The 26,483-nt window shown below is 44.8% G+C and overlaps 1 protein-coding gene across 8 annotated transcripts in view; it reads left to right on the forward strand.

Moving 5' to 3' along the window:
• Positions 1-26,483, forward strand: part of BRD4 (bromodomain containing 4) — a 167,288-nt gene that overhangs the window by 52,452 nt on the left and 88,353 nt on the right. For all 8 annotated transcript variants that reach the window (XM_029584201.1, XM_029584203.1, XM_029584202.1 and 5 more), the window contains 5 exons: positions 588-725; positions 9,831-9,966; positions 13,842-13,928; positions 17,591-17,874; positions 20,504-20,929. In XM_029584201.1, coding sequence (XP_029440061.1) covers positions 588-725; positions 9,831-9,966; positions 13,842-13,928; positions 17,591-17,874; positions 20,504-20,929 — 1,071 coding nt within the window. The remainder of the gene's footprint in view (positions 1-587; positions 726-9,830; positions 9,967-13,841; positions 13,929-17,590; positions 17,875-20,503; positions 20,930-26,483) is intronic.

Genomic DNA, 26,483 nt, shown 5'->3' on the forward strand with positions numbered 1-26,483 from the left:
GTGCAGCTCCAGTCTGGGATAAATGGGCTGCTGTGCTGGGAGGAGTTTTTCTCTGTGATAGATTTTATTGCTGATACCGTATCAGCAGCCTGTCCAGAAAGAGTGTTTTGGCAGGGGAAGGGGAGAGCCCGCGAGAGAGCTATTTAAGAAATGTGCGTGTGGCACAGGAACTGAAGGGTAGGTTTCCCGATCCTCGCAGCAGCGGAAGAGAGCGAGCGTTTGAGTTATTGTAACATGGACTGTACAGATGCAGGCGTTTGGGTGCCTCGCCCAGGGTGTAAGGGTGCCTTGTAATATGAAGCGGCTTTTGTAGAGGGTCCCTGCCGTTTTTTAATCTGGTGAGCACGGCGAGCCTGCAGAGGGAGATCCCCCGCGTGCCCTGCTGGCGGTCCGGACACGCGTTGAAGAACGCTTGATGGTAGCTTGGCCATCTAAGTTCTGCCGTGCCGCCGGAAAACCGTTCTTCACAGCTCCGGCTGTCAGTGTTTGGGATGAGGGGGGGGGAGCGAGCGTTTGGCTTTCCTTCCAGAGTTGCCTGCACCTTACCCTCTCTTTAATGCCCTGCCTTTCTCCTGCTTCCCGCACAGGATTATTATAAGATTATTAAAACGCCGATGGACATGGGAACAATTAAGAAACGCTTGGAGAGCAACTACTACTGGAATGCCCAGGAATGTATTCAAGACTTCAATACGATGTTTACAAACTGCTACATTTACAACAAGGTAGGCTGGGGCTTCGCGGTGGGGTCTGTTCAGCACAACCTGCTGGCAGAAGCCTGAATGGGAACATTTTCCCCTGCAGATTTCTTTTCTCGTGTGCATAAATATTTTTTTCAGTTTGACTATGCAAATTTTCCTTATGCCCTAAATAGATTTGTGATTTGATTTTGGCACGCTATGTGACCTAGATATAAAACTCGAAAAATAAGACCACAATATTAATTTTCCTTGCTGCATCTCAGTTTTTCAAGCAGTTTGAGTGGTACAAATAGATATTTAATGTGGTTGAAATGTTTTGAACCTGCCAAGCTTGCCTAGTATTGTATTGGCCTCTATTTGTTGTAGCTAATGAATGTTTAGGAATGGAAACCCTTCCATCTCCCTTCTCTGCTCCCCTGTGGGCTTGTAATGTCGATTTGTCATCTGCCTTACCTGCTGCCATTGCTAAGCTTTTCTAACATGAGAGAGAAAATCAGTGTTCAGCACTCTGGACAAACTTGGCTGCTTTTCGGCTGATAAATCAAGATGGAGGATGAAAACATTTGCTCAAACACATCACATTTTAAATAATTGTGCATTTTATATGTACACGCAAGGGTGGAAAAGCTTGCAGTAAATGGGCGCCAGCTCACAACTGTAGGAACCAGGGAAAACTAGGTTAGGTTTTCCTTGCAGTTTAACATTTTGCTTTTTCCTTTCCACCCTTTGGCCGCTTCCCTGGTCTTCCCTTCCTCCTCTCGACCTCTTCTTTTCTGTGAAGCCCAGTGACAGATGCTGACAGCTTTCGTCCTAGGCTGGCGATAGGCTCCAGACGCTGCATTTTAGGTGCAGATGTCTGGAATTTTTCCATCCCCGTATACAAATATTGCCAAAAAAAATCATAAACATAACATGAGCATTTAACATTCCTGCAATAATAACACCGTAAAACAGAACATAACAGGAAAGGCAATGGATAGGTTGAGATTCTCAGATGTGGGATGAAGGAAAACTTTGGAAATTTCAACTTCTAAGATCACAGCCAAATTAAAAGTGGAAGGGAGCAGTAAACATACTGGAGCAACCACAATGAATCAAGTGTAGCGCAGTTACGTGGGAGCATCCTTGAACTTCGTAGAAGTGGAGCAAACGGACCGTGTTTCACCACGCTGGCTGCGTTGGGAGGGACAAGAGCCAAAAGCTAATAGAGCCATGTAACAAAGTATTGGCAAAGCAAGAAGCTCCGAATACTATGACATCCCCAGGACTTCAAAAAATCAGGAGAGCCCGTGGGGTGGCCCCATCCACGAATATCAGTCATGTTTTTGGCTAGCAGTCGAACCTGTCTCAAGGAGTACACGTTTTTTGGCAGTCCTCCTGTAACAAAGGGATTTTGCAGGAGATGAAGCTCCTTGTCCCAATCCTCTGGTTCATCTTTCCTGTGATGATGACCAGGAAGAACGGAAATGTACCACAGAAGGCCTCTGACAATTTGGGCAAACGCAGTTGAAAAGGTGCTGCTTGTTGTTCCATTGAAGATGGTGCTGCCTTCCTGTCTGCAGTCGGCTACCCAAATATACCGCAGACTTCTGTTTACATTGATCTCTGGCAGTTTCTTCTCAATTCTCTGTGCTATTTGCTTTATTCAAGTTCCTTTTCAAACTGTCCTTATAATACAGCTTTTGACATCCTCTATCACATTTCCCTAACGGTCGCCACAAAAGAGATGATTAGGGAGCCGATGTTCAGGCATTTACAACATGTGCAAATCTTCCAGGTGCCTCAATACTGGGCACGCCAGCTCTTCTCAATGCCTCGGTGTTTGGCCCTCAGTCTTGGCACTTCATTCCCCAAAGCTGCTGCAGACGTCTGTTTCAGGCTCATAATGTCTCCTTTTTAATGTCTCCTTTATAGCATTGTTTATATAGAATTCAGAAGTGCAGTCGGCATCAAAGCATGGTAGACCTTAATTTTAATCGCCACTGTAATGTTGTGCTGATACCAAAGCCTATCAAATGCTTTGAATGCTGATTGGATGTAATATGCAACCTCTCTATCCAGGGGTTTTCCACTAGAAACTGTGCTTTCCAAATATATAAGTACAAGCCGTAAAGCCCGTTAAAACGGGCTACATCCCTCTGTCTCTCACCTCCCCCTCATTCTCTCTCCCCTCACTCTTCACCACCCCCCTCCCCCACCCACTCCTCTCCACCCTCCCTCTCCTCTCACTCAGTCCCCCCTCTCCCTCACTCCCTCCCACTCACTCAGTCCCCCTCTCCCTCCCTCCCACTCACTCAGTCCCCCTCTCCCTCCCACTCACTCAGTCCCCCTCTCCCTCCCTCCCTTCACCCACCTCCATTTCCTCCCGGCGCCGTAAGCGCGACTTCCCGCAACCCTCACCCGGCTCCATTAACTCCTCCCGCTCCTGCCGGCAGATCTCGGGGGGGGGTCACTCCCGCGCGCGCGGCAGTGACCCCCCCGAGATCTGCCGGCAGATCTCGGGGGGGGGGGGCGGGAGTGACACCCCCCCCCCCCGAGATCTGCCGGCAGATCTCGGTGGGGGGGCGCGGGAGTGACACACCCCCCCCCCCCCCCCCCGAGATCTGCCGGCAGATCTCGGTGGGGGGGGCCCGGGAGTGACACCCCCCCCCCCCCCCCCCCCCCCCCGAGATCTGCCGGCAGATCTGGGGAGGAGAAGCAGCGGCACCGCGCGCGCGCGCGGCGCCGCTGCTTCTCCTCCCGCTCCTGCGGCCCCACCGCCATTTTTTTTTCTGATCGACATCCTTGCCCGCACATGCGCAGTAGAGCTGCGCTCTACTGCGCATTTGCGGGCCGTCGGTCACAGGCCATTTATAAGGTAGATTACCCGGGTAGAGGGGGACACTCAGTCAACAAGAGGTGTGGCATTACTGTCTGCATTTTGCCTAATAAATGATTAATGGTTTGTTTTACTAATGTTTCTTTAACCCAAATGGCCTTGCTACTTTGACAAATTGATGGTTACCTCCTGGATATCTGTAAGTGAATGAGCAAGTACTGCTGAATCGTTTGCAAAGAGAAACTCTCAGATGCATTTTTCACATACCTTGGAACTGGCATGTAGCCGAGCCAAGTTAAATAACCTTTTACATTGCTTCTGGTATGAATATAAACTCATAAACAAAGGTTTTCAGACATCACAGCAAGAATTCCAGCTAAGAACACATTGAAGAGCTTGGGAACAAGAACTTAGCCTTGTTTCACTCTGAGACATTTGTTAAATGAGCCCGTAACATGTACTGCCATAAGCTTACCAGTCATCCCATCATGATTAGAACTTGGACAGATTGCCCTGGAAAGCCATAAAGTTTAACAACCTTCGTATTGTATCTCTGTCCACTGTACTAAAGGCCTGAAGTGTAAAAAGAAATATATATATATATAACATCTTTATGGTATTAATGGCCTTTTCTTGTCTCATAAAAAAAAATCATGTCATTAGTTGATCTTGTCACACACAAACCTTGGCGGATACGATGAAAGAATGATTACAAGCCTGGAATTGGTGGTTCCCAGAATAATTGAAAGAGGACACTCAGAATTGGAGAAAGCATGCCCATTTACATCATAAGGAAGATGACAAACAGTGACTTGGATAAAGAGTGTAACGTCTGCCTCTTCAGCTGGAATATATCATTGGCAGTGTAGACCAGAATAACAAGACAAACTAGATAAGCCAGTGGGTCTTTATCATCATCTACTACGTTACTGTATGACTTCATGCAATGGCATTTAAAATGAACTCTGACAGCAGTGGATTCAGAAATCTCACATGACTGAAAAATCACAAAAGCTAAGCAGTAGAAAATCGGAAGGCAATGATCAAGAGTCCTGAAGAATGAACCAGTAGAACAAGGGCTACTTTTCTCCGTCCCCATAGGCAGTAATCCTGTATAAACCTTCTGGTGCTTAAAATTGAGTCAGAGACCAATAGGATATCATTTGCATTTCTGTATTACAACAGACTGTTGCCAAAGAGATCTCCTATCCCTTGAGACAGATTTGATTAGATGAAACACGTGTCCAGGTTCTCCGAGGTTCGGCATTATTATCCCACCTATAATTAATCAGGATTGAGATATCCAGGGTGTGTTTTATTCTACAATTATGAATATTAATTGACTGTGTTCTGGTTGCTTTTATTATGTAACTGTTGAATGATACTGTTAGGCATATGATTAGTTCTATATATTTAGATAGGATGCCATTTGATTTTTTTTTTCAATTCTTGAATATGTAAGTGTACACTTCTTTACAAATGTGTGAGTGTTTTCATCCTTGATCTCTTGATTTATCCAGTTTTGCTTTAATCTTGGATTTCATTGTATCCTTTTCTTTTCAGGTACAAATGAGGCCCTACTGGCTTTAATGATGTGGTTTAGCATATAAGTTTAAAAAACAAATTCAGTTCATTTTATTTAACGCATCCCTTGCAGTACATCCCTCTGGAAATGTCATGCCTCTACCACACTATTCCCCCTCGTTCTCCATGAACCAGCTATTGCATGTGGGTAACGTTGGTGCTAATACGGAGCCAGCACTCAAAGCTCAGGAAAAGTTTTACTAAGCTTATAGGGGAGTTCCTGTGCATGCTGCCTTGTGACCCTCCCCCCCACCTCAGTCTTTCCTCATTCAAGCTACTGCAGATGATGACATGCTAAGAGAAATCGGGCAAGCTAACCAATTTGGCAGTGCAGTAATGGGAGATTTCAGTTACACAACTTGAAAAAAGGGGAGTCAAAAACAGTTACCCACACTAGTAGACTGTAAACAACAAATGGGAACCAAATAATATATTTCAAAAAGCCTAAATGGTGTCAGCAAGCCTGACGTTGTAAGTTTCAAAAGAAACCAACCGGTCTTCTAATCATTCACCTTCAAAAAATTTTTATTGGTCAAAAAAAATCATCTTTTTTATATTTTTGTTTGTTTTTCATAAAACTTCTTTCTACTTAATTGAAAGTATTTGAAAAGTCCCCGATCCTCAGAGTATATAAACAGTAGACTCTTATGTCAGTTTTAGAACAGCCCAACATGGCCAGTGTTTCGCAGTAATGCTTCATTAGGGGCATGCAAAAATATTACACAGAGTCTTAACCTAAGAATAATATCAAAACATATTTTCATTGTCAAAATATTATAAAAGTGAAGGGTACTTATCTCAAATGTCAGGCTACCGTCTCAGAATGGACTCAGCGTCTCGAACGTCTCTTCACTGAAACAGAGGAACCGAAGCCAACATTCACGTCTCATTAAATACCCAAATGTCATATGACATCACTGAAATGCAAAACATGAATGATACTGCATCCTTTCAAATGCCATATCTAATGTAGTAAAGCAATTTATCACAACCGGAGACGATTAACCTAAGAATAGATTTAAGTCCAACTCAGTATTGAGCCCGTGAGGAATAACAGTTTTCAATCTATAAATCCATCGTTGTTCGGATCTCAGCAATAGTAATTCCCGATCACTTCCTCGCCAATGTTTAGGTACATGGTCAATGGCGCAAAATGTGAGATCATCAAAACAATGTCCAAACTGTATACAATGTGAAACCAAGGGTTCATCAATTCGAGCACGTTTGATGTTTGATCGGTGCTCAATCATATGGGTTTTCAGAAGACGCTTAGTCTTCCCGATATCTGCAGGTCAGCCTTCTGGAACTACAAGCAATCGTTACTCTAAGGGTTTTCTCTGACTTTCTTTAGGGTAAGAGAATAATGATCCAGACTGACAACTAGCTGGTTATGTTATATGTAAATGAGCAGGCAAACATGGATTCAGACATCCTCTTCAAGGAAGCTTTCTGGATCTGGTCATTGGCTGGTTGTCAAAATGCCCATCTCCAGGTGACCTGTCTTTTAGGAATCCAGAACATGTTGGCAGACCACTTCAGGAGAGTGCTGAAACCATATGAGTGGTCCTTAAATCAAAGGTCCGTGGACAATTTGTTCAGTCATTAGGGAATGCATGTGTTTTATCATTTGTCTCAAAGGATGACAGAGATGTTGAGAAATTCTGGTCCATGCAGCCTCAGATGAAGTTCTGATGCTTTTATGCTAGGCTAGAGCGCCATCCAGAAGGCCCTTTAGGATAAAGCAAGGTTAATTTTCTTAGCACTAGCCTGGCCACAGCAAATGTGATATTCATATCTCACAAATACAAATAACTGGTACAACCAGTAAATTTGAAACTAATATAAAGATATTTAGCCAAGTATATATGTGGGCCCCTTACTCTGAGGGTCTGTATAATATCACAGACTCTATTATGGTCAAGGGTCACGTGAAAGAGGACCGAAGTCCCTGGTGATGTAACTTCCGGTTTGGGGGTATAAGAGGATCACCTCGAGCGGGATGCCATTTCAAGAGCACACGCAGCTCAATGGGGCTGACGTGAATTGAGGACGGATACGTAAGCCAGGAAGATAAGAAGGCTTAATTTGCAACAGTGAATATGGACGATAAGAAGGCTCGACTTGCATCAGTCAATTCTCGCATCAGTTAAGACAGAAGACAAGCAGCTCGATCTGCATCAGTGAATACGGGAAGATACTCGGACAATGAGAAACTGAAGGATACCCCCTGAAGCAGGACTTTCTGTCCGAAACATGATCATGTCGGGTGACTAACTATCATCGGAGTAGATGAGTATCAGAGTTCCTCTTGTATTTTTGGAGAGTGTGAATATTGTGAATGTTGTGAGACAAGCGAGAAGAAGTGATAATAATACTACATTGAGACTTTACACTGAGACTTTAGAGATTTTAATATAGAAATTATAAAAAAAAAAATGATGTTATAATTAAAGCAAGGTGACCCTTGACCATAATAGAGTCTGTGATATTATACAGACCCTCAGAGTAAGGGGCCCACACATATACTTGGCTAAATATCTTTATATTAGTTTCAAATTTACTGGTTGTTCCAGTTATTTGTATTTGTGGATACACATTACGGTACACTAGAATACAGTGGTTTTTTGGGTGGAAAGGTTGTGATTGATATTCATATCTCATCCATCTATCAATTCAGTTTCTTGATTCCATTGGGAAGCTCTGACTCCCATCACATAGGAAGACAGCAGACAGTCATCCTAACCTGCTGTTGCTGTCAGTCATCCTAATCTGCCATTCTTCACAGCGTGGATATTGAACATGCAGTAGTCTTTTCCTGTCTCCTCCTCAAAGAGGTGGAGGATGTGCTGATTTTGGATGGAAAGCCGCCTACCAGAAGATCCTACAACTTCAAATGGAAGAGGTTCGCGCCTTTGTGTGGAACCAACCAGCTGGATGCCTTATCCTATGGGCAAAGGGACTTGTTTCAATATGTATTCTTCCGCTTGTCTCTTAGCACTTCCATGAAAGTTTTTATCTGTCATTGTGGTGTATCAGCATGTGGAAGGAGCTCTGATTTTTTTTTTTTCCCCCCCTCCACCTATTAGTGTTAAAATTCATGAATGCTTTGTGGCATTCCATCAGTGTCATGAACTCAGAATAGTCCTTGCTCAACTCATGAAACCTTTAGAATTTCTTGAGTCATTGGACTTGAAGTTTCTCACCTGGAAAGTATGACAAGCAAGAGAATTACATGCTCTGGTTTCATATTCACCATTTCTGCAGTTTTCACAAAAGGATGGTTCTATGCACTCACCTTAAGTTCCCGTGCTGCCCACAGAGGAGAACAGGCTCTTCGTTCCTTGGACTGAAAGAGCCCTAGTGTGTTACTTGAAGGGTTGAATCTCACCACCAATCTTCTCAGCTGTTTGTCCTTTGAGCCCAATAAATTGAGAGACAATTGCCAAAAGAACTCAAATTGGATAGCGGGCTGTATCATAGTCTAAGTACCAACTAATTTAGGCTTAGATTTAGATTTCCAGATTAGACTGTCAAGGTTAATCGAGTGAGAGCTATTGCAACTTCAGTGGCTCATCTCAGCCACTTCCATTGGAGACACATGCAGTGCTGATAGTCAGTTCCACCCCTTTAATTCCCTCAACCATATGTCCACAAGAGTCATTAACTTTGAACAAGAAGTTTTACGTAGCCTATTTACCTAGTAGTGAGGTCCAGGTTGTCTGTTTCAGTAGTTGCTCCGCTATGCAAACCTTAAGCTTGGGATTTTCCACACAATTACTAATTCTTGCCTACTTGTTAATGCAGAAAGCAAGTTTGCTTACTTGTAAGCAGGGTTCTCCATAGATAGGATGAATCAGCCCAATTTAATATATACCCACCCCCTAGAAAATGTACTGCCTCACTAAAACTTAAGTACTGGAAGAGACTGAGGGTCTCGTTATTTATTTGGGTGTTTTATATACCGTTGACCCAAGATAGGATCACTACGGTTTACAAGGTCATCTTTCAGTTTCTGGGTCAACATTCCCATTCTGGGTCATTAGGCAGCGTGCATGAGCAGGAGCCCCCTGTGTGTGCTCACTAAAACTTTTACTGAACTTTGAGAGCTGGGTCTGTGTCGAAGCCATCGGAGAGCTAACCAGACGTAATGGCCAATTCATCCTTCTGTCTGCAAAACCTTTATAGGTAAGCTAATTAAAGACCAAGTCATTGTGAATCTGCCAGAGAAGGCAGTACCACATGAAGTAGTCATGCTTTTCTACTAGGAATCTTAAGATTTTACCATGAACAATACTGCACTAAAGGAGCAGTACCACTCACTAAGGTAGGAAATACAAATTGTCCTTATCCTGTCTGTTCACCCCTACTTTACTGCTTCATCCTCTCCCAAAAGAAATCTGTAAGTTGAAGGCCACTCTGAAGGTGTTGGAAGTGTAGATGCTTCAGGGTACTAGTGGAGGAAGGTAGTGAATGGTGGTCATGTCCATGTATTTTGGAGGGTATAAGGAGACTGCTGGACAGACGTTAACTGTTTGCTACCTTGAAATAAATTAGCTGCTTCTCCCAGTTTAAGCATTTATTATGACCTCCTTCCTTAGCAAATTTTGAATTGTAATGCCTTTTCAGAGCTGTCTTCTGTAATCGCATGCCAGTCTACTTTCAGTGTTCAGTCATTTTAAGTCTAGCCTGCTTTTTGACATGCATCTTTTTCTGTCTCTGTCCTGCAGCCTGGGGATGATATAGTCTTAATGGCAGAAACCCTCGAGAAACTTTTTCTGCAGAAAATATCGGAAATGCCCCAGGAAGAAATAGAGATTGTAATAATGCAAACGAAAGGACGAGGGCGAGGAAGGAAAGAGCCAGGTAAAGTACCGAGTGAAGCCTGGAGTGTGCACCACCTCATCTTACTTTCAGTCGTCCTCATGTTTTCCCTGCTGCCCATGGCCTTCCAGCCCTCTCCCTTTTGCTAATAGTGCCTCCTTGCCTCTCATTTTTCTCCGGGGACAGTCACCACAACCCCGCCACACACAGTAGGTGAAGTTACCCAACGGCGACACTTCAGTCTTTTTTTTTTCTCCTCTAGCCAAGAAACTTCTGGAGTGTATTCTTGGGCGTACATGGGACTTTCCATGCTAGCGTTCCCATGCAAACTCTAATTTAATCCTCTTCACGAATGGTTGCAGTTTCTCTTTTCTGTGAGGTGGCTGATGAGCAAACAGTGATTTTTTTTCAGGATTGACAGAATAGAATTCAGAATGGCAGTGCCAGCAACTTTTAACATAGTAATGGCAGCAGTAAAAGACCAAATGGTCCATCCAGTCTGCCTAGCAAGTTTCATGGTAATAACTGCCACTCCATGCAGCTCACCCCCAAGCCTTATGTTAAGGGCAATAATGTTTACAATCAAAACCAAGCAACTGTCAAACCCATAACAAAATTACTGCTAGCAACATTATTATGGGAGAGCAGCTGCCTTGATTCAGACAATGCTGCTTGAATGTGCTTTGCTTTTGGACTTGGCTGTAGACGTAGTCCTGTGCTTCTGTGGGCAAGTCAAAAAGAATCAAAAGGTGCCATCACAAAATGGCCATAGCAGATCAGCACAATTGGTACATACGCTGTCTAGGCCTGCAGAATGACGGCACCACAGGGCGCTTTTTTATTTTTATAGAGAGCTTAAGCCCTAATATGAGCTCTAAAGCTCAACTGGTTGCAGGAAACCCAACCACCACAAGAAGAGAGAGAGATCTCCTTCAGACATCTCAAGAAAACTTAGAGCTAGGTCTTCAGGGCAATCTCCAGCACATGAAAGTGCCTATGCTCAAAAACACCACCACACTCCAGTGGCGTAGACTAAAGGGCGCCAGTGTTGGCGCAGGAAAATACTGGTGCAGACAGATCATTGCCAAAAATCTGCTGGAATTTGAGACACAATCCTCAGTGCCAGCTCTTCACCATGGACGTCTGCGCCTACAGCTCCCAGCACCAAAGTGTCGGCGCAGAATGCAAACAGTGCCAAAAACTTGCCAAGAAAGAAATCTAAAACCAAAATTTTATCACTCGTCTTCATCACTGTGCTTTCTACAACCACACAGATTGTCCACTTCTATTGTGAAGGAGCCAAAGCTTCCCTTATCACTATACCCAGACTCACTCATTTGTTCAGAAATTAGGGACAGATTTTGTCAACACCTTATGCAAGAAAACTGCCAAATAGAGAGAGGACCATAAAGAAACCAGTACTGCAGAAATTAGAGAGCTGGAGTCCAAACTTTCTCCAGCACAATAATCCAGGGTTTTCAATAGAAGAGTCTATTGAAATATAGGAAGAAGGAATGCCTTTTCTAGCTTCATCCTACATTGCCTCCCAGTCAGATCGTTCATATATATTGGATGGCTCAGAAAATGAACTACTTGGTGGTCATTCTTCAGATCCGCCTTCAGAACCAAACGGAGCAACACCACCACCTGAGGTCACACATACTCGACTTTTATACAGAAAATGTCAGATGCACCAGTTTTCAATCTCCATGAAGAAAAATGCTCCAGAATCGCAAAGAGTTTTACAGTGCCTACAAATTCAAAACAATATAAATCTATCCCACTGCACCAGGCGCTGCCTGAGGTGCAGATTAAAATCTGGAAAGCACCTTATTCTATTGTTCTAGTTGCTAAGCCTATTGATATCAAGTGCCATATTCAGAAGTGCCCAGGGCATGAAAAAGTTCAGCTGCCTCATGAATCATTTATTGTAGAGTCCACCATGAAAAAGCTAAGAAAACAACTTTCATGTACACCATCTGGCAAAGATTCATTCATTCTGGACAAGATTGCTAAGGGTTTATCAGGGAAGCCACTTTACAGTCAAGAATAGAAGCCCATCAAATTCAGAGGATTCAGTATCTCTTCAATAACCTTCAACCGCCAAAGGACACTGCTCAACTACTTAGAACAAGAGCTGAAAGAATTCACAGATATTATGAACTGAGCGCATCATTTAACATGATCTATCTACGATTTCTCTTACGTTTTCACCAGAGTTGCAGCAGCATGCACAGTGGCAAGGCGATTAGCATGACTTCAGGCATCTGGACTGAGGGAAGAGGTCCATAACAAATTAATGGATACCCCATGATAGGGTCCTCTGCCAATTTGTTATGACAGGCTGTTGGAGAAAAATACGATGACTGTAGAGTCCAAGAACCAGAGCCCAGCTCTTCAATCTTCGTCAGCATTTCAAATGGGATCTCCTTTGGGTAGAAATATCCATCAAGACTCATCCAAAAAAACATATTAACACTCACCGAACAAAGGCCCATAGTATGTATGACAACAGCAAAATCAACAACCACAATCCAGCCAGTAACAAAGACAGAGTCAGCAGTCTCCACAGACAGCTTGCTCTAGGTTTTGACCCTACCAGGGAACTTCAAGTGGAGGGAAGAGACAGCTTCTTCAACCAGAAATGGAACCTTCTTACAACAGACAAATGGGTTTGAAAGATTATCCATCATGGTTGTTTTCTGAACTTTCAAAAATTCAGCTACTACCAGCAACTAGTACCAGTCAAGCATTGCTTCAGCAGAACGACTACTTAACTTCACTTTTGAAGGGGACGTTACATAGGCAGGCTTGGGGTATAGCATGGTGACTACAAAGACTCCCTAGTAGTTTGTTTAAAAAAATGATTTGTTGTGAATTTGGCTTTCTGTGACTTGATAGTTGTGCACGGTTACTGGATATTTTAGCCAAATTTCATTTAACAATATAGGATTTCATTAAAGTATATTTTGGTAGCCATTTCAGAAGGATCAGTGAATTACAGATTTTGCCCTCAATGTCTGTTCTTTCCTGGTAAGGGGCTACTTTAAAGATTTTATTCCAGAGGATAGTTTAGCCTTTCATATAAATCCTTTATCCAAATCCAAAATCAGGTTTGGAAAAGGGTTTTCTATTCCTTTGATATCCAGGGATACATCAACCTTGGCTTGTCTAGAACCTGCCCATCTCTGAAAACTGAATGTTTATTTGTACTACTTGGGCCAAATAAATGTCTGCTTCCAAAGCTTTCATTGCTAGTTGGGCAACAGATTCTCTTTTGAAGCCTATAAGAGAAAGTTTTCAGGTGAATTGGTGCTATGGCTAGCTCTCAAGCAGAGTGCCCGTAGTTCTCACTGATTGGGGTCCTGCAATGTATTTGCCTGTAAATCTGTGCATAAATTCACTAAGCGTCATCAAATAGACAAGTCTGCAGATATGACTTTTGGATTCAGGGTTCTCCAGGTCGCAGTTCATCCTTACTAGAAAGGGATGAGATGTAGGAGAAAAGGTAGTTGCCTGATGACTCATTTCTGTTAGTCTGGACCAATCCTTGGGTGTAGTGTAGGGTTGGATATCTGATATTTGATTTCCTAAAGAACTATAGTGAATGTCATTTGGACTTGGATGAATGATACTTCTATGGAGAGAGAGAGAGAAGGATTTGAAGGCACTTAGATGTTGCTGGTCTCACCCTTATGGTCCTGTTTGATGTGAGACTCTTAGGCGTTAAAAGGTAATGCATTCATTTTCCACAAACCCCATTTTGGGCCTTTAACTTCAGGGAACCCTAAAACTATGAAGTATTTGCCATTTGAGTTTTCCTGCCTTGCCTATTCTCATTGATGGAATATAGCACCCAGGATCACTGCCCTTTAGTATACGGCAGCAATTACCTTTATGCTTCCTGTTTCCTGTAGATTGCTCTGTGTCACCAGTGGTGAAGAATCTCCTTCCATCAGCAGGGGGACCGGTGGCAAGGAACACAGGGAAAAACAGTGTTTCTGGTAAGAGTTATCCCCTACTGCCTGGTTTACAGTCTATGTGGGTCGAAAGCCTTCACAAAGGAAGGCCTGATCCTCTCATCACAGTCAACACTTTATACAGAATTTTACATTCAGTGCACAGAGGGGGGAGCCATTTTATTTGACGCAGGACTTTATTTTTTAATATCCAGGGCAGCTATCCTTATGCTTAATATTTTATGATTGCCCATTGTGTAAAAGTGTAGGGCGCTCTAGGTTTTACCTTGACGTTCCCCACCTGCCTGGAAGCAGTCTGATAAGTGTTACTACGAGTACTAACTCTTGAGTAAAACTGTGCTGCTTGTTGTTTGGGTGGTGTGCTGAGTTACAAAACCTGGTTTATTGTTCTATAATGATGGTCTGCTGTGATTTTCAACAATACGAATGCCAATGTAAGTACCGATGTGTGCTAGAGTCTGGTGTGATTTCCCAGCCCTATGAATAGTGGTAGGTAGCACAGCATTGATGCATGGCAGGACTGCAATGGTGTTGCACCACTTTGCTCCAGAAGAGCTGTTGAAAGTTTCATCAAGAATCTTACCAAACAGAAAACATTTCTAAGAGACTTCTCGTGTTAGGGTTTGCTGAGTTATGAGGAAAAACTGGGTACACTGTAGATCGCAGATAGGGGGAACTTCTATTGGAGAGCTCATTCATCCCGTATCACTGGGCAGCCTGAAGTTGCTGCTCTTCTGTTTCCTCTGGCTTTCTTTAAAAAGGGAGCCTGATAGAAACTAATGGACATAGTTTGAAAATACCATCTTGGAAGCCCAGATAAAGTATTTTCCATGCATTAAACTGTCAGGAAATCTGAGCTTGGGGGTACATCGCCCAAGAAGTGGTACAGGACTGCAAGTCTGGATGCTGGTCTTCTGCCTAGCCAGCCCCCTCTCCCACAGGTTTCGCCCTTGGATTCTGGGGGTCAATAGGTCTCTGCGGCAGCAGTACATCATGGTGCATCTGGAGCAAGGTTTGATACTGGGCAGGACCTAGAACTAGACAAGACACTGACTGGGGCAAGGCAATGAGAGGACACAGGTACAGGCAAGGGCTGGCCTGAGCAGAGCACGATAAACCCAGACAAGGACAGGACCCCAGGGCAAGACTAGACAAGGACTAGACTAACAAGGTAGACTAGGGCAGGACTTGGATAAGGCAGACGGGTAACACAGAACAGAGAATAAAAAAGCCCAGAGGCAACAAGGCTAATGGCCTGTAGACCACTAGGCTATAAAGAGAAGCCCAGAGACTACAAGGTGAGGTAAGGCCAAGATGCTAGCAGTAGGAAGGCACATAGTCTGCAAGGCAAGGAGCAAGAAGAACCCTAGGCCACATGTCATAAGGCAGGGAAATAGCAACCAGGTCAGAGAACCAAGAGTGACTCCATGAGAAGGCACCGGTATACTGGTGATGCAAGATTATGTAGGACTGGAAGTTTGGGGGGGGGGGAGCAGCTTTTAAGGCAGGTGACTAAGCTCACTAGGGCTCCTGGAGGATAGAAGGGTGTACCACAGGCCCATGCTGGCAACGAGGAGATGGCTTGGGGTCACTTGGAACAGGGCTCACTGGAGGCCTCAGCAGGTGGGGGAGGTGTCATAGTCATCAGAGGCAGGGTAAGATGAGTCCTCACAGCAGATAAAATCATAACATAAACAAGGTCGAAGGAAGACCAAATGAATGCCAGCATGGTTAAATGAGATGAAAAAGGCAAAGCCAAAAAAAATCTTTCAAAAAATGGAAAGCAGACCCAAATGAAGATAGGTAAGAGCATAAGCACTGACAAGTTAAATGTAAAACAGTAGTGACAAGCCAAGAAAGAATTTGCCATTGGATTCTCTCATTGCTGGGATGGAAAATGTTCAGATGGAAACATTCTGAATCCCAGGGAATAGGAGCTGGCAGAGGAGACACGTGAGCTCACGTCCGGGAGGGAGCGCCTCTCATGAACTTGATGGCTACAAGGTGGAACGCCAAGGGATCGAGAGTTGGGGTGAAAGGGTTAAGCTCCCTGTCCCAGCCATGGCCGCAGGAGGGAGTTGCTTTACATATTTCCCCCTTGGCCTCTAATAGGTTGAGTGATGACACACAGGAAGTCATCGAGGGATGGTGATTCTGGAAGGACCGATGATAAGGAACAGTATAATGTTATAAACAAGTATATATCGCTTACCCTGGACTACTGTTTTCTCCCAAAATGCATCACTCCATTCTAAAATCTTGAACATGAGTATTAAAATCTTTTCTTATCTCACTTATCAAAAGAACAGCCTCTTGCCTCAAAGCTTTTACTACATTAAAATTAAAGCCCAAACATCCAACACACACTCACTCACTCGCATAAATTTAATAACAACCCAGCTTAGTCATACATAATGTTTTTAAAGCACCATCATATAAATCTTCAACATCCAAAGGCAGTGTAAGAACAAAATCATATGTAAATATTTTAGGTAGTATAATGTAAATGCTCTGATTTGTAATGATGTCCTCGGCCGTGCAGTGTGAGGGACCGTCATACAGAGCATGAATTATGGTCCCTCACGCCAGATATTTCTTTTGAACACAGGCTCTGCAAGAGGATTGATTTGAGAAGGCGGGAGAGCATGAAGTATTTTTGACAACATTTGGCTTTTGAGGCAAGCAGGTGTTCTATAATGACACTGATTGGAGAATTGGGGCAGAGATCTGTACTATATGGAAAACACTTTGCGGCTGATTAGAGTGCGGTGTTGTACAATCGATTAGGACAAGAATCCCGTAATTAGAACATTGCAAGGCCATGGACATTTACAGTAGGAGTATGGGTGTCACAGCGTTGCTGTTGGTTTGCTACCATTGTATCCCTGCCCGGGGCTTCAGGAGGGTATAATGCCCCAGAGTGCTAGCGTGACTATATTCTTTCCCACTCGCCCCTCCTCTTCCCCCGATTAGTTGGGAGGAGGGGGTACGGTACTGTACACTCATGGCAAATCCTTTTCACTCAACGGGGTCGATGTGCAGCACACGTCAGTGTTACTTTTTTCCACCCCTCACTTTTATCCGGTAGGCTTGCTTTTTTTTTCTTTCAGACTTAAGATCTGTTGGTCAGGTCAGTAATGTGCAACAACATCCACGTATCAGCTGTTTTTAAATAGCGGGAATGCTGCTGTTCTCGGCATGTAGCAGCACTACAGGGATTTGAGGCTCAGAATTCATCAAAACAGAGTTGGTTTTAGCGTCTTGGGCCTACTGTTGTAAGAAGGCAAAGCTCGCTCTTTAATTGGAAGAAAAGCACCCAGAGAAGGCTCGAGTCCCTCCCCTTCTGGCATTGTTTTCATTGCTTTTGTACTGCCAGGGTAAAGTTGAAGACACTGGCGAGCTTTGAATTCACAAAGCCGAGCCAGCGCTTATCCACGATGGGAGGTGGTTCCACAGGAGAGGGTGGCACATTGTCCCGGGGTAGTGGGATCCGACAAAGTAAACACAAACAAAAGCAGGAATCTTTATGAGTAAATAGCTACGTACGAGTGGTGAGCCCTCCTTGTGGAGATAGTCCCAGGCCAGTTTGGGGTTTTTGGAGGCCCTGCATCACCAACCTGCTTGTGGAAGAATGTAGGGGGCTTTCTGCCTGAGCAACAGCTTCATTTCTCCTCCTCTTTTGGCAGGGACGACAAAGGCAGCCGCATCAACGGTACAGCCAGTGACCCGGGAGTCCACCCCGCCGCAGACACGGGCACCCCCAGCACCGAGCCTTCCACCCGCCCATCAGCCTGTGCAGTCCACCCATTCCTTTCCTCCTATCATCACTCCTGACCTCCTCGTGCAGGTTCCAGTAATGACGCCAGTTCCTGTGACCCCGCCTCCGCCTGCTCCTGCTCCTCCTCTCCCGGTGCCCCAGCCCATCCAGACGCACCCACCCATCATCCCCAGCACAGCCCAGCCCGTAAAGGTGAGTTTATCGCAGGATTTGTCTCCAAAGGACCTGGAGGGATTTCATACCTTTTTTGTGGAGGCTCCCTAGATATCTGGTTTTAAGGACTTCCTCCACGAAAAAATGGGAGGAATATGCCCAGCAAAATGAGGCCCACAAGTATACACCCACTCTTTTCTGGGAAACAGCTAGGGTTGTTTAACGAGGGGGAAATCATTTCTTACGTTGCGGCACAGAGAAGGAATATGTCTAAATGGGTCTTGCTTTTGGAACAGCAATTCCGCAAGGTGAAGCGTGCCTGCGAAGCAAGGGAAAACACCGATCACTAAAATGTGGGGTTTTTTTGAGGTTCAAACAGCGCTCGACGCCCTTTTACACCAGTGAGCACAAAAATCATATTACAGGGCGAGATTCTACCAGCATGGGGCACAAGTCTGAAACATTTGGGAGGGGAAACAGTATATTGGGGCTCTGAAAACAGATTCAAGTGAAATCAAGATTCGACCAAACATCCTAGTGGTATTTTCTGCTCATTTTATAAGCGACTTTATAGTAGCTCTTCTGTTGCAGAGGGGGACATTGCTGCTTATCTACAAAAGGTTAACATGCCCAAGTTGACTGTCCTCCAGAGGGATATGTTAAATGCCCCAGTTAAATTGGCAGAAATACAGCAGGTAATTTTACAGGCGCCTCTTTTGAAGGCGCCTGGTCCGGATGGATACTTGGGGGAATTTTCAAAATAATGGGCGTTAGCATCATGCCGACTTTGAGGGACATGTTTGAGGACCTCATAACACGAGGCTGCTTTCCCTGGTCACCAAACTTGGCTCACACAGTGGTTTTACCCATGACCCGCTATTACCTGGCTCTTATCACCCTATCTCTTTGCTCAATTTTGAGATCAAGCTATTGGCAAAAATTATGGTAGATAGGTTAATGAGTTTTATGCTGAATCTGATTGGGGATTCTCAAGTGTTGTTTGTCCAAGGGAGGAATTCGGTGTCAAATGTACGTAAGGGCATGGCCTCCATGGAATTTAATACACGGAGGCGTTTGTCATCTCTTCTTCTTAGTTTTGATGTTGAGAAGGCTTTTGATTGTGTCAACTGACAATTTTTGTGGGAGGTGTTTAAGGTTGTGGGCATTGAGGGTTATTTTTGGGTTGCACCATATTGGTTAATGGGGTCCCCTCAGAGCTTTGAACTTTGTAGAGGTACCCGACAGGGCTGCCTACTCTCGCCTTTATTGTTCCTTCTCTCCCTTGATCATGATTAGGAATAATGTGGACATGAAAGGAATATCCCTGGGAACGGGAGATGAGCAAATGTTTAAGCTCTCTGCATCGGCCAGTGATATCCTGGTTCATGTTACGCAAGTGCATACTTCCTTAACCACCCTTTTGGCAGCGTTCCAGCTATATGGGGTCCTATCGGGTTTTAAATTCAATTTAGATAAGACAGAAGCCCTACCAATGTTAGATGAGGTGAAACAGCTTTGTGGCTCCCAGTTTTCTTTGCGATGGGTCTCTGATTCTTTTAAATATTTAGGGATCATTTTACACAGGGATTTGTCTAGGATACAAAGAGAAAAATGTTCAATCTCTGCTTAGCCATTCCTCCTCCCTGCTGGCTTCTTGGATGGATTTGCCACTGTCTCTGATGGGACGGGTTCATTTATACCAAATGTCGATACTCCCGAAATGGATATATTTCCTGCAAACTTTGCCTTGCTGGTTAACACATGGGGAAGGTAGCTGGCATAGAGAGGCAAATGCGACTACGTGTATGCTTGAGTTGGTTAATGGGTTTGGGGGGGTTTGGGCTGGGGTGTTGCAGAGGACATGCACCCTGGTTATTGTTTGTTTTGTAAAAATTTTCAATAAACAGATTTAGATGCATTTTTCTCCAAATGCACAAGCCCTAGGCGATGTACGTTTCCTGCTTCTTAGATAAACCTCAGCTCTGTAGAATTGGCATTATACTTGTTCTTTGCCGCTCCGCCCTGTTCCTCTGCTTACGGTCGCAGTGACCTCCATGACACATTCATTTAAGTGTAGTAAGTGAATCCATCAGTTTGTTCAAGCAAATGGCTCTGCGGTGGTTTATTCCTGGACTTGTGGAAACCTCTCCCACCCCCTACAGGCTGATGCGTGGCAGAGCACTGCAGTGTGTAAGCCATTCGCGGGCTGATTTCCTCTGAAGAAGCCTTGAAAGCTCTCGTGCTCGATACAAAGTGTAGTGTCCCTTCAAATGAAGGGATGTCAGCAAGCCCGGGAGCTCATCCCATACAGTTACAGAGTCCACATATGCTCTGTTCTTTTTATAAACTTTCTGTTGCCGATCAGAATTACTCTGGACAACCTGTGAGCCGCGTTAAATAAATCAGTTAAGTTACAGCATTAATGCAACTCTGTCCCAAAGGCACAATAAATGAAAATGGTCTGAAAGAGCTCACCTTTCCCTTACATAAGAGAAGAGGGGGCTTTTCAATGAAATAGCAAGAGTTGGGTCAGCCTGGTGGCAGCGTGGCCTGTCTCTCTCTGATGGGGCCTTGTGTGTATCTTGTGAATACCCGAGGAAAAGACTTGGAGACGCTTAGTGTATTGTAACAGACACCTGACTGTCTTTTATTTTTAATCTTTCTACAGAAAAAAACAGGCATCAAAAGGAAAGCAGACACCACCACACCGACAGCGATGGACCCCATCCACGAATCCTCGCCTGCCGAGCCCAAGCCCACCAAGCCGGCCCCGCGCCGGGAAAGCAGCCGGCCGGTGAAGCCCCCAAAGAAGGACGTGCCGGACTCTCAGCAGCCGCCGCAGCCGCCGCCGCCGCACCTCTCGGAGAAGAGCGGCGGCAGCAGCAGCAGCAGCAGCAGCAGCAGCGTCGGCAACAGCGGCAACAACAAGGTGTCGGAGCGGCTAAAGTACTGCAGTGGGATTATTAAGGAGATGTTTGCGAAGAAACACGCAGCCTATGCGTGGCCTTTTTACAAACCCGTGGACGTGGAGGCTCTGGGGCTGCACGACTATTGCGAAATCATTAAGCATCCCATGGACCTGAGCACTATCAAAGTAAGCTGCCTTCCTTCCCTCCTCCCCCGCTCTCCGGAAGAAGCCGGGGGTCGCCCCGCAGATGGGAGAGCTTTGCTCTGCAGGCCCTCTCCAAAACTCGGGCGGCTGTTAGAGCACCGTTAAGGGGTCATTAACCTCTGCCCCCGGCCCTTATATCCCAGCAAGGAGTTAAGGATGGAAAACCGCCTTTGGGTCTTGTAGCTGTGGGCTAAGTTTTTAATTTTGCCATTGGCCAAATGAGATCAGGTGAACACATGTCACCCTGACACAGTGGTGAGTAGCAACCTGTGATGCAAAGTGCTGGGAGCACTGGGGGGAGGAGGAGAACGGCTTGAGATGGTGTTGGGGGGAAACCAAAGCAGAGTTTAGGCAATCACAGAGCAGACAGTTAATAAGAAACAGCCGCTTACCTCTTGGTCTAGTCAGCTGTGAAAGCAGCAGACTCCTGCAGGTGCCCAGGAGGGTCTGGGTCCGTGTGGTAGCATTTCTGGATGAGGGCTGGATCGTGTCTGGTGGCTTGAGTGATGGCCATCTGTATAACACCATGCCTGGGAAGATGGGAGTGTGGGGCCAGAGGGGGCAGTGAGAGCTCTCACCTCACGTCGACATGTAATCCCAGTCCCGAGAGTTTGCTTAAACACACAGAGCAAAGGCAAGGGGAAGAGCTGCTAGCTAAGCCACGTGAATGAGGGTTCAGGGGCGCGCTCACTGCCAGCCAATCGTTTGCAAGATTTATTATGGGCTCTGGGCTTGATGGGACTGAATGTTTTTCCCATTTTGTGTCTATGGGTAATTGCCAGGTTCTTGTGGCCTGGTTTGGCCTCTGTTGGAAACAGGATGCTGGGCTTGATGGACCCTTGCTCTGACCCAGTATGGCGGCATCTTATGTTCTTAATATTTATTGCTTAGGCGCCCTCTTCCCCCCCCCCCCCCCTGGACAGTGGAAGTTCCAGAGGGTTTGGTCTGCTGGAACTACTCCAGGGTTACCAGTGAGCGGAAAGTAGCTTCAAAGAATGGTTTATTTTAAATGTCTCTTTCTCTGAAGGCAAAGCAGTTCACCATGGTCACATGCCTGGGAGATGTCATCCTGCAGCACCAACCATGAATACATTTTCAGAGCTTTGTAGGGGGGGAACCGTGCATCCGCGCTGTGTCTGTCATTTTTCTACCAGTTTAACTCTCGCTGTGGTTTTCAGTGCTTTGGCTCAACAGATCTGGGATTTTATTTTTTTTTTTAATAATTTAGCAAGAAACCTTTTATTTAAGTCAGAATTTAACTAAGTATATTTATATCATAAGCAGGATGCTGATATTCCCTTTACCATATCAAGCCATAACTTGTATGTATTTGATGCTCCGCTAGTTACACACGAGAGAATCCGAGGGCCGAGATAAATCGATGCAATGCTTTGCAGTAAAAGGAGCTCGGGTTTTGTTGGATTTTGGCAGAGGCTGCGTCCTTCTGCCGTGACCCTCTTCTGTTCCGAATAGCCACCCTGAGGTAGTTGGTGAAGTTGATTTATTCCACAGCAAAGGTACTTTTGCAAGCCAGCGGCTACTGCGACATCTCTATTCGGGTTTCCTTGCACCTTGCTGCATCCGGGTAAACCCCAAATTAAACTTACCTGGGTCCTAGGGCACTTCAGCACCAATAGTTTGACGACAACTGAGTCTATCTTTCAATATGAAAAGTGGGACGTCCTACCTGAATGATCGCACCCTCGCCAGCATTGGTCAGATTCAGTAAGAAAGATTCTTTTCAGTGTCTGTGGAGTCGCGTAGCAGTGGCATTATAATGCGTAACCTGATCAGATGTAAATGATTGATTCAACTTTTGTTCCATTTCCTCCCACTGCTCAGTGGTATGTTTAATATTTGCTTATTTTACCCAAGCCTTTCTCTAGGACGGTGATCTTCTGAGGTATCTCGTCACTTTTTCAGGACTAAAGCTTTGGATATTAGTCCCTTGGATGAGGGAGATTCAGTGCAAATGTTCTCTGGGCGGCAGTCAGGTTCCTTAATTTCTTTACTTCCATAAAGCGTAGAAGTCACATCTCTCGTCCAAGCTGATTGGCACAATGGTTTGCTAAGAGCAGACTAGAAATCTTGTAATAAAATAAATAAATGGTTGCCATCCATAAACGAGGCTTTCACACCTAGTATAAATTTTAATCTAAACCTGGAGGGAAAAGTTGGTTATTCCATATAAGCATGAAAGCTGTCTGATTTCTTATCGTTTGTTCGGTTACAAAATCCCACACCCCCAATAAGAAATTGTTAGGCTGTGCGACTAGGTGTATGCAAATGTTTTTTCATGTGAGCAACAATTTTTTTACATCAAACATTTTTGAGCGCCAGTATTAGTGTTGCATTTCTATATATAGCGCAAAGAAAAATTTGTGAGCAACCATGTAAAATCCCGTGAGTGATGTGCCGAAATGTATAAGCGATTGCTTAAGTACCCAGCTTAGAGGGGTCCAGGGTATTATCTTCAAATTGTGCAGACCTAATGCTGATTGTTTAATAGCAATCCAAGCTTTTTTATTCTCTTAAGAACGGCCATTCCTCTTTAACCAGCCAGACCAGTCCAGATGCATGGGTTTATACTCTCCTACCAGCAGATGAAGACCAAGAAGAGGCCACCTGATGTCATTCCCTATAATGACACTTTCTGACCTCAGCTTGCCAGTGTTCTTCTCAACCCGAGCTGTAAGCTGAAGCTGCGTGTGGGCTAGGTGAAGACGACTTAAATCTGGGGTGACAGGCCTGTCGGGTATCACTTAGCCTTCTTCAGGAGGCTTGCGAACTTCCCTGCCTTCTACATACCATTCCTGTTCCCCCTTCCTCTTTCTCGCTCGCTTGCTGCTACCCCGCTTCTGAGCGGCCCGGACTGCTTTAAAGTGCTAAAGTGAAAAAAAGTTTTAGTAGAGAGCCATGGCTCTTGCTGGGTCAGGTGCTACAAAAGGTATCTGGGCATCAGAGGGACCCCAACTGGCCCAGATGCCTGTGGTATGCAGATTTAATCAGTTTAGTAGGAGGAGGTCCCTCTATGGCTTCCCCATGCCAGAGGTTTGGCTCACATCTGGTGAGACTCAAGGCTCCATTGCCATTTTATCTTATGGCATTGCCCTTGCGAGGGCTCGGTAGATCAAAAGTTATTCTGGTAGAGTGGTGGTATAACAGGTTGCCATCTAGACCCAGCGTGTCCTACTGACAGCTCAGACCCATCCACTTGCAATAAAAAGCGCCTTTATTCCATGTTTCAGTGCATCCTTACAGCTGTCATCTCCTATCCTGAGACAGCAGAACCACCCCACAAAGGTGCATTGGCAGTCACCTGTAGGCCAGCCGAGTTCCCCCGGACCATATAGAAACTGCTTCCAGATTCAGAATCCCTAATCAAAGGTTGTGGGTATTTCTGCATCTGGGACTGGGTGAGCCTTCTCTTCTGATCCCCTTTCTCTCTCTGCCTGAAAGGCAGTGTTCTCTCCCTAAAGACACATTGATCTTTTGCTGTAGCCTTCTGTAATTAGCCTCCCAATTACCACCACACATTTCTGTGGGTGCTGTCTTCATCCTGCTTGGTTCTCTGCCAAAGATCTGCAAACTACATTTCCCAGCAGCCCTGTGCTTCCTGTTCCTTCTGACTTTACTCTCCCCTAGCTAACTCTTGCTCACTTTTTCTTCCTCCTGGAAATGCCTTTAGAGCTGTCTTCTGGACACCGTTAACTGTCCTGTCTCTTCATTCCGCTTCTGCCTGTGTGGAATCCCATTTTCATTATAGGTCTCAACGTGTGCAGGCTTATGTCAAAATATGGAGGATTTTTGAAGTGTGGTGTGCTAAGAAAGGGTTTTCTTTGGTAAAGACTTCAGTGGTTGCAATTTTGACTTTTTTTTGTTAAACAGTATAAAGATTTGCCACTGAAATGTCTGAAGGCACAAGTGGCAGCTGTAGCTTGTTATAGGAGGTGAATCACCAGCAGTTCATCCAAACGTTGCTAATTTTCTCAGGGAAGTTGAGCATATTTTTCCTCCCTTCTTGGGATCGTAGTGTGGTCCTAAAATCTTTGTGTGGTGCCTTTCCTGAGCACATCTGTTAAGGATGTGACTCTTGAAATGGTTTTTTTGGTAACAATCTGTTTGGAGGTGCAGGCCCACTCATGGTAGGGATCCTCTTTAGAAATTCTCAGAGGACTCAGTGTCTCTGCATGGTTCCTTCATTCTTACCTAAAATGTCTCAGTTCCATCTTAACTGGACTGTTTTCTTCCTTCACAAGAGTCCTGCCCGGAGCACTCTGTAGAGCTGCTTTGGTTGGATGTTTGGAGGGCTGTCCTCTGGTATCTACAGGTGACTAATCCAACTCCCAGATCCTCTTGCATGCCTTCTTATTAACTTTTCTAATAACCCACACAGCCACCAAAGCATTTGACCCCTCTCCATGCTCTTTAAGTTTGGGTTTGACCATGGTCAGTCTATGCAGCTTCTCCATTGCTACCTTGCTAACCCAATGCACTCTTGCCACCGCTCTTGGGTCTCCTTCTAAAGACCCAGGTTTAGCAATTCTGGGTGATTTATTTTTCAAAATTTTATTTTTCTTTTGGACTCTTGGAAAAGCTATATTAATTTAAGCAAAACATTCATGTCTATGGTTTCCATTCTGCTTGCTGGATATCTTATATCTTGATCAAATGGTGAGAGAGTGTAATTTACTGCATATAAACGTTACCTAACATTTGTAATATTTTCCCTTAAATGGGGAATTCTATGTTGCGTGTCTCGATCTGTTTAATTTAAAATTTGATGGTTTTCTATATAGATTTATCTTTCATCAAATTAGACGGTGAGGTGAAAGGCCTGACAAAGGAGATATTTTCTGTGAAGTATGAATTCTCAGAAAGATGCACACCAGATGCCAGGAATATATGGTACTTCACCCAGAGCAGCAGTTACAACCCTAAAACAGCAAGTAATAGGGTAATCTGCATGGAGTGGCAGTGGTGGCATGTCATATCGGGATATTGGTTTTGTGAGAAACAAAGTTGAAGATAGGGCCTGAAATGGCTTACTAGCAGAAGAGGTAGAAGCCATCACTTCAGCAGATTTTGGCATTTTCGGGACAGTAGTGGAATTCATTGCCAGAGGATGTAGTTAAGGCAGTTAGTATAGCTGGGTTTAAAAAGGGTTTGGATAAGTTCCTGGAGGAGAAGTCCATAAATTGCTATTAATCAATAGGCAATTAGCCACTCCTTGTTGCTGGCATTAGCATGGGATCTATTTAATGCTTGGGTACTTTTCAGGTACTTGTGATTTGGATTGGCCACTGTTGGAAACAGGATGCTGGGCTTGATGGACCCTTGGTCTGACCCAGTATGGCATGTTCATATGTTACGTTCTGGGAACTAAAGAAGCAGAGTAGAGCGAGCTGGCCTTGTAAATCAGTTCAGGCTCCCCTGCAGAAATGGAGCAGAGCCACTGGTGGCACGATAGCATTTTTGGTTTCCAAAGCTCCAAAAGAAGCAAAGCAGAATGTGATGCACCTGCTTATCCTGAGAT

Source organism: Rhinatrema bivittatum, chromosome 19 (genome assembly GCF_901001135.1).
Source record: "Rhinatrema bivittatum chromosome 19, aRhiBiv1.1, whole genome shotgun sequence".
In the NCBI taxonomy this organism is placed as follows: Eukaryota; Metazoa; Chordata; class Amphibia; order Gymnophiona; family Rhinatrematidae; genus Rhinatrema; species Rhinatrema bivittatum.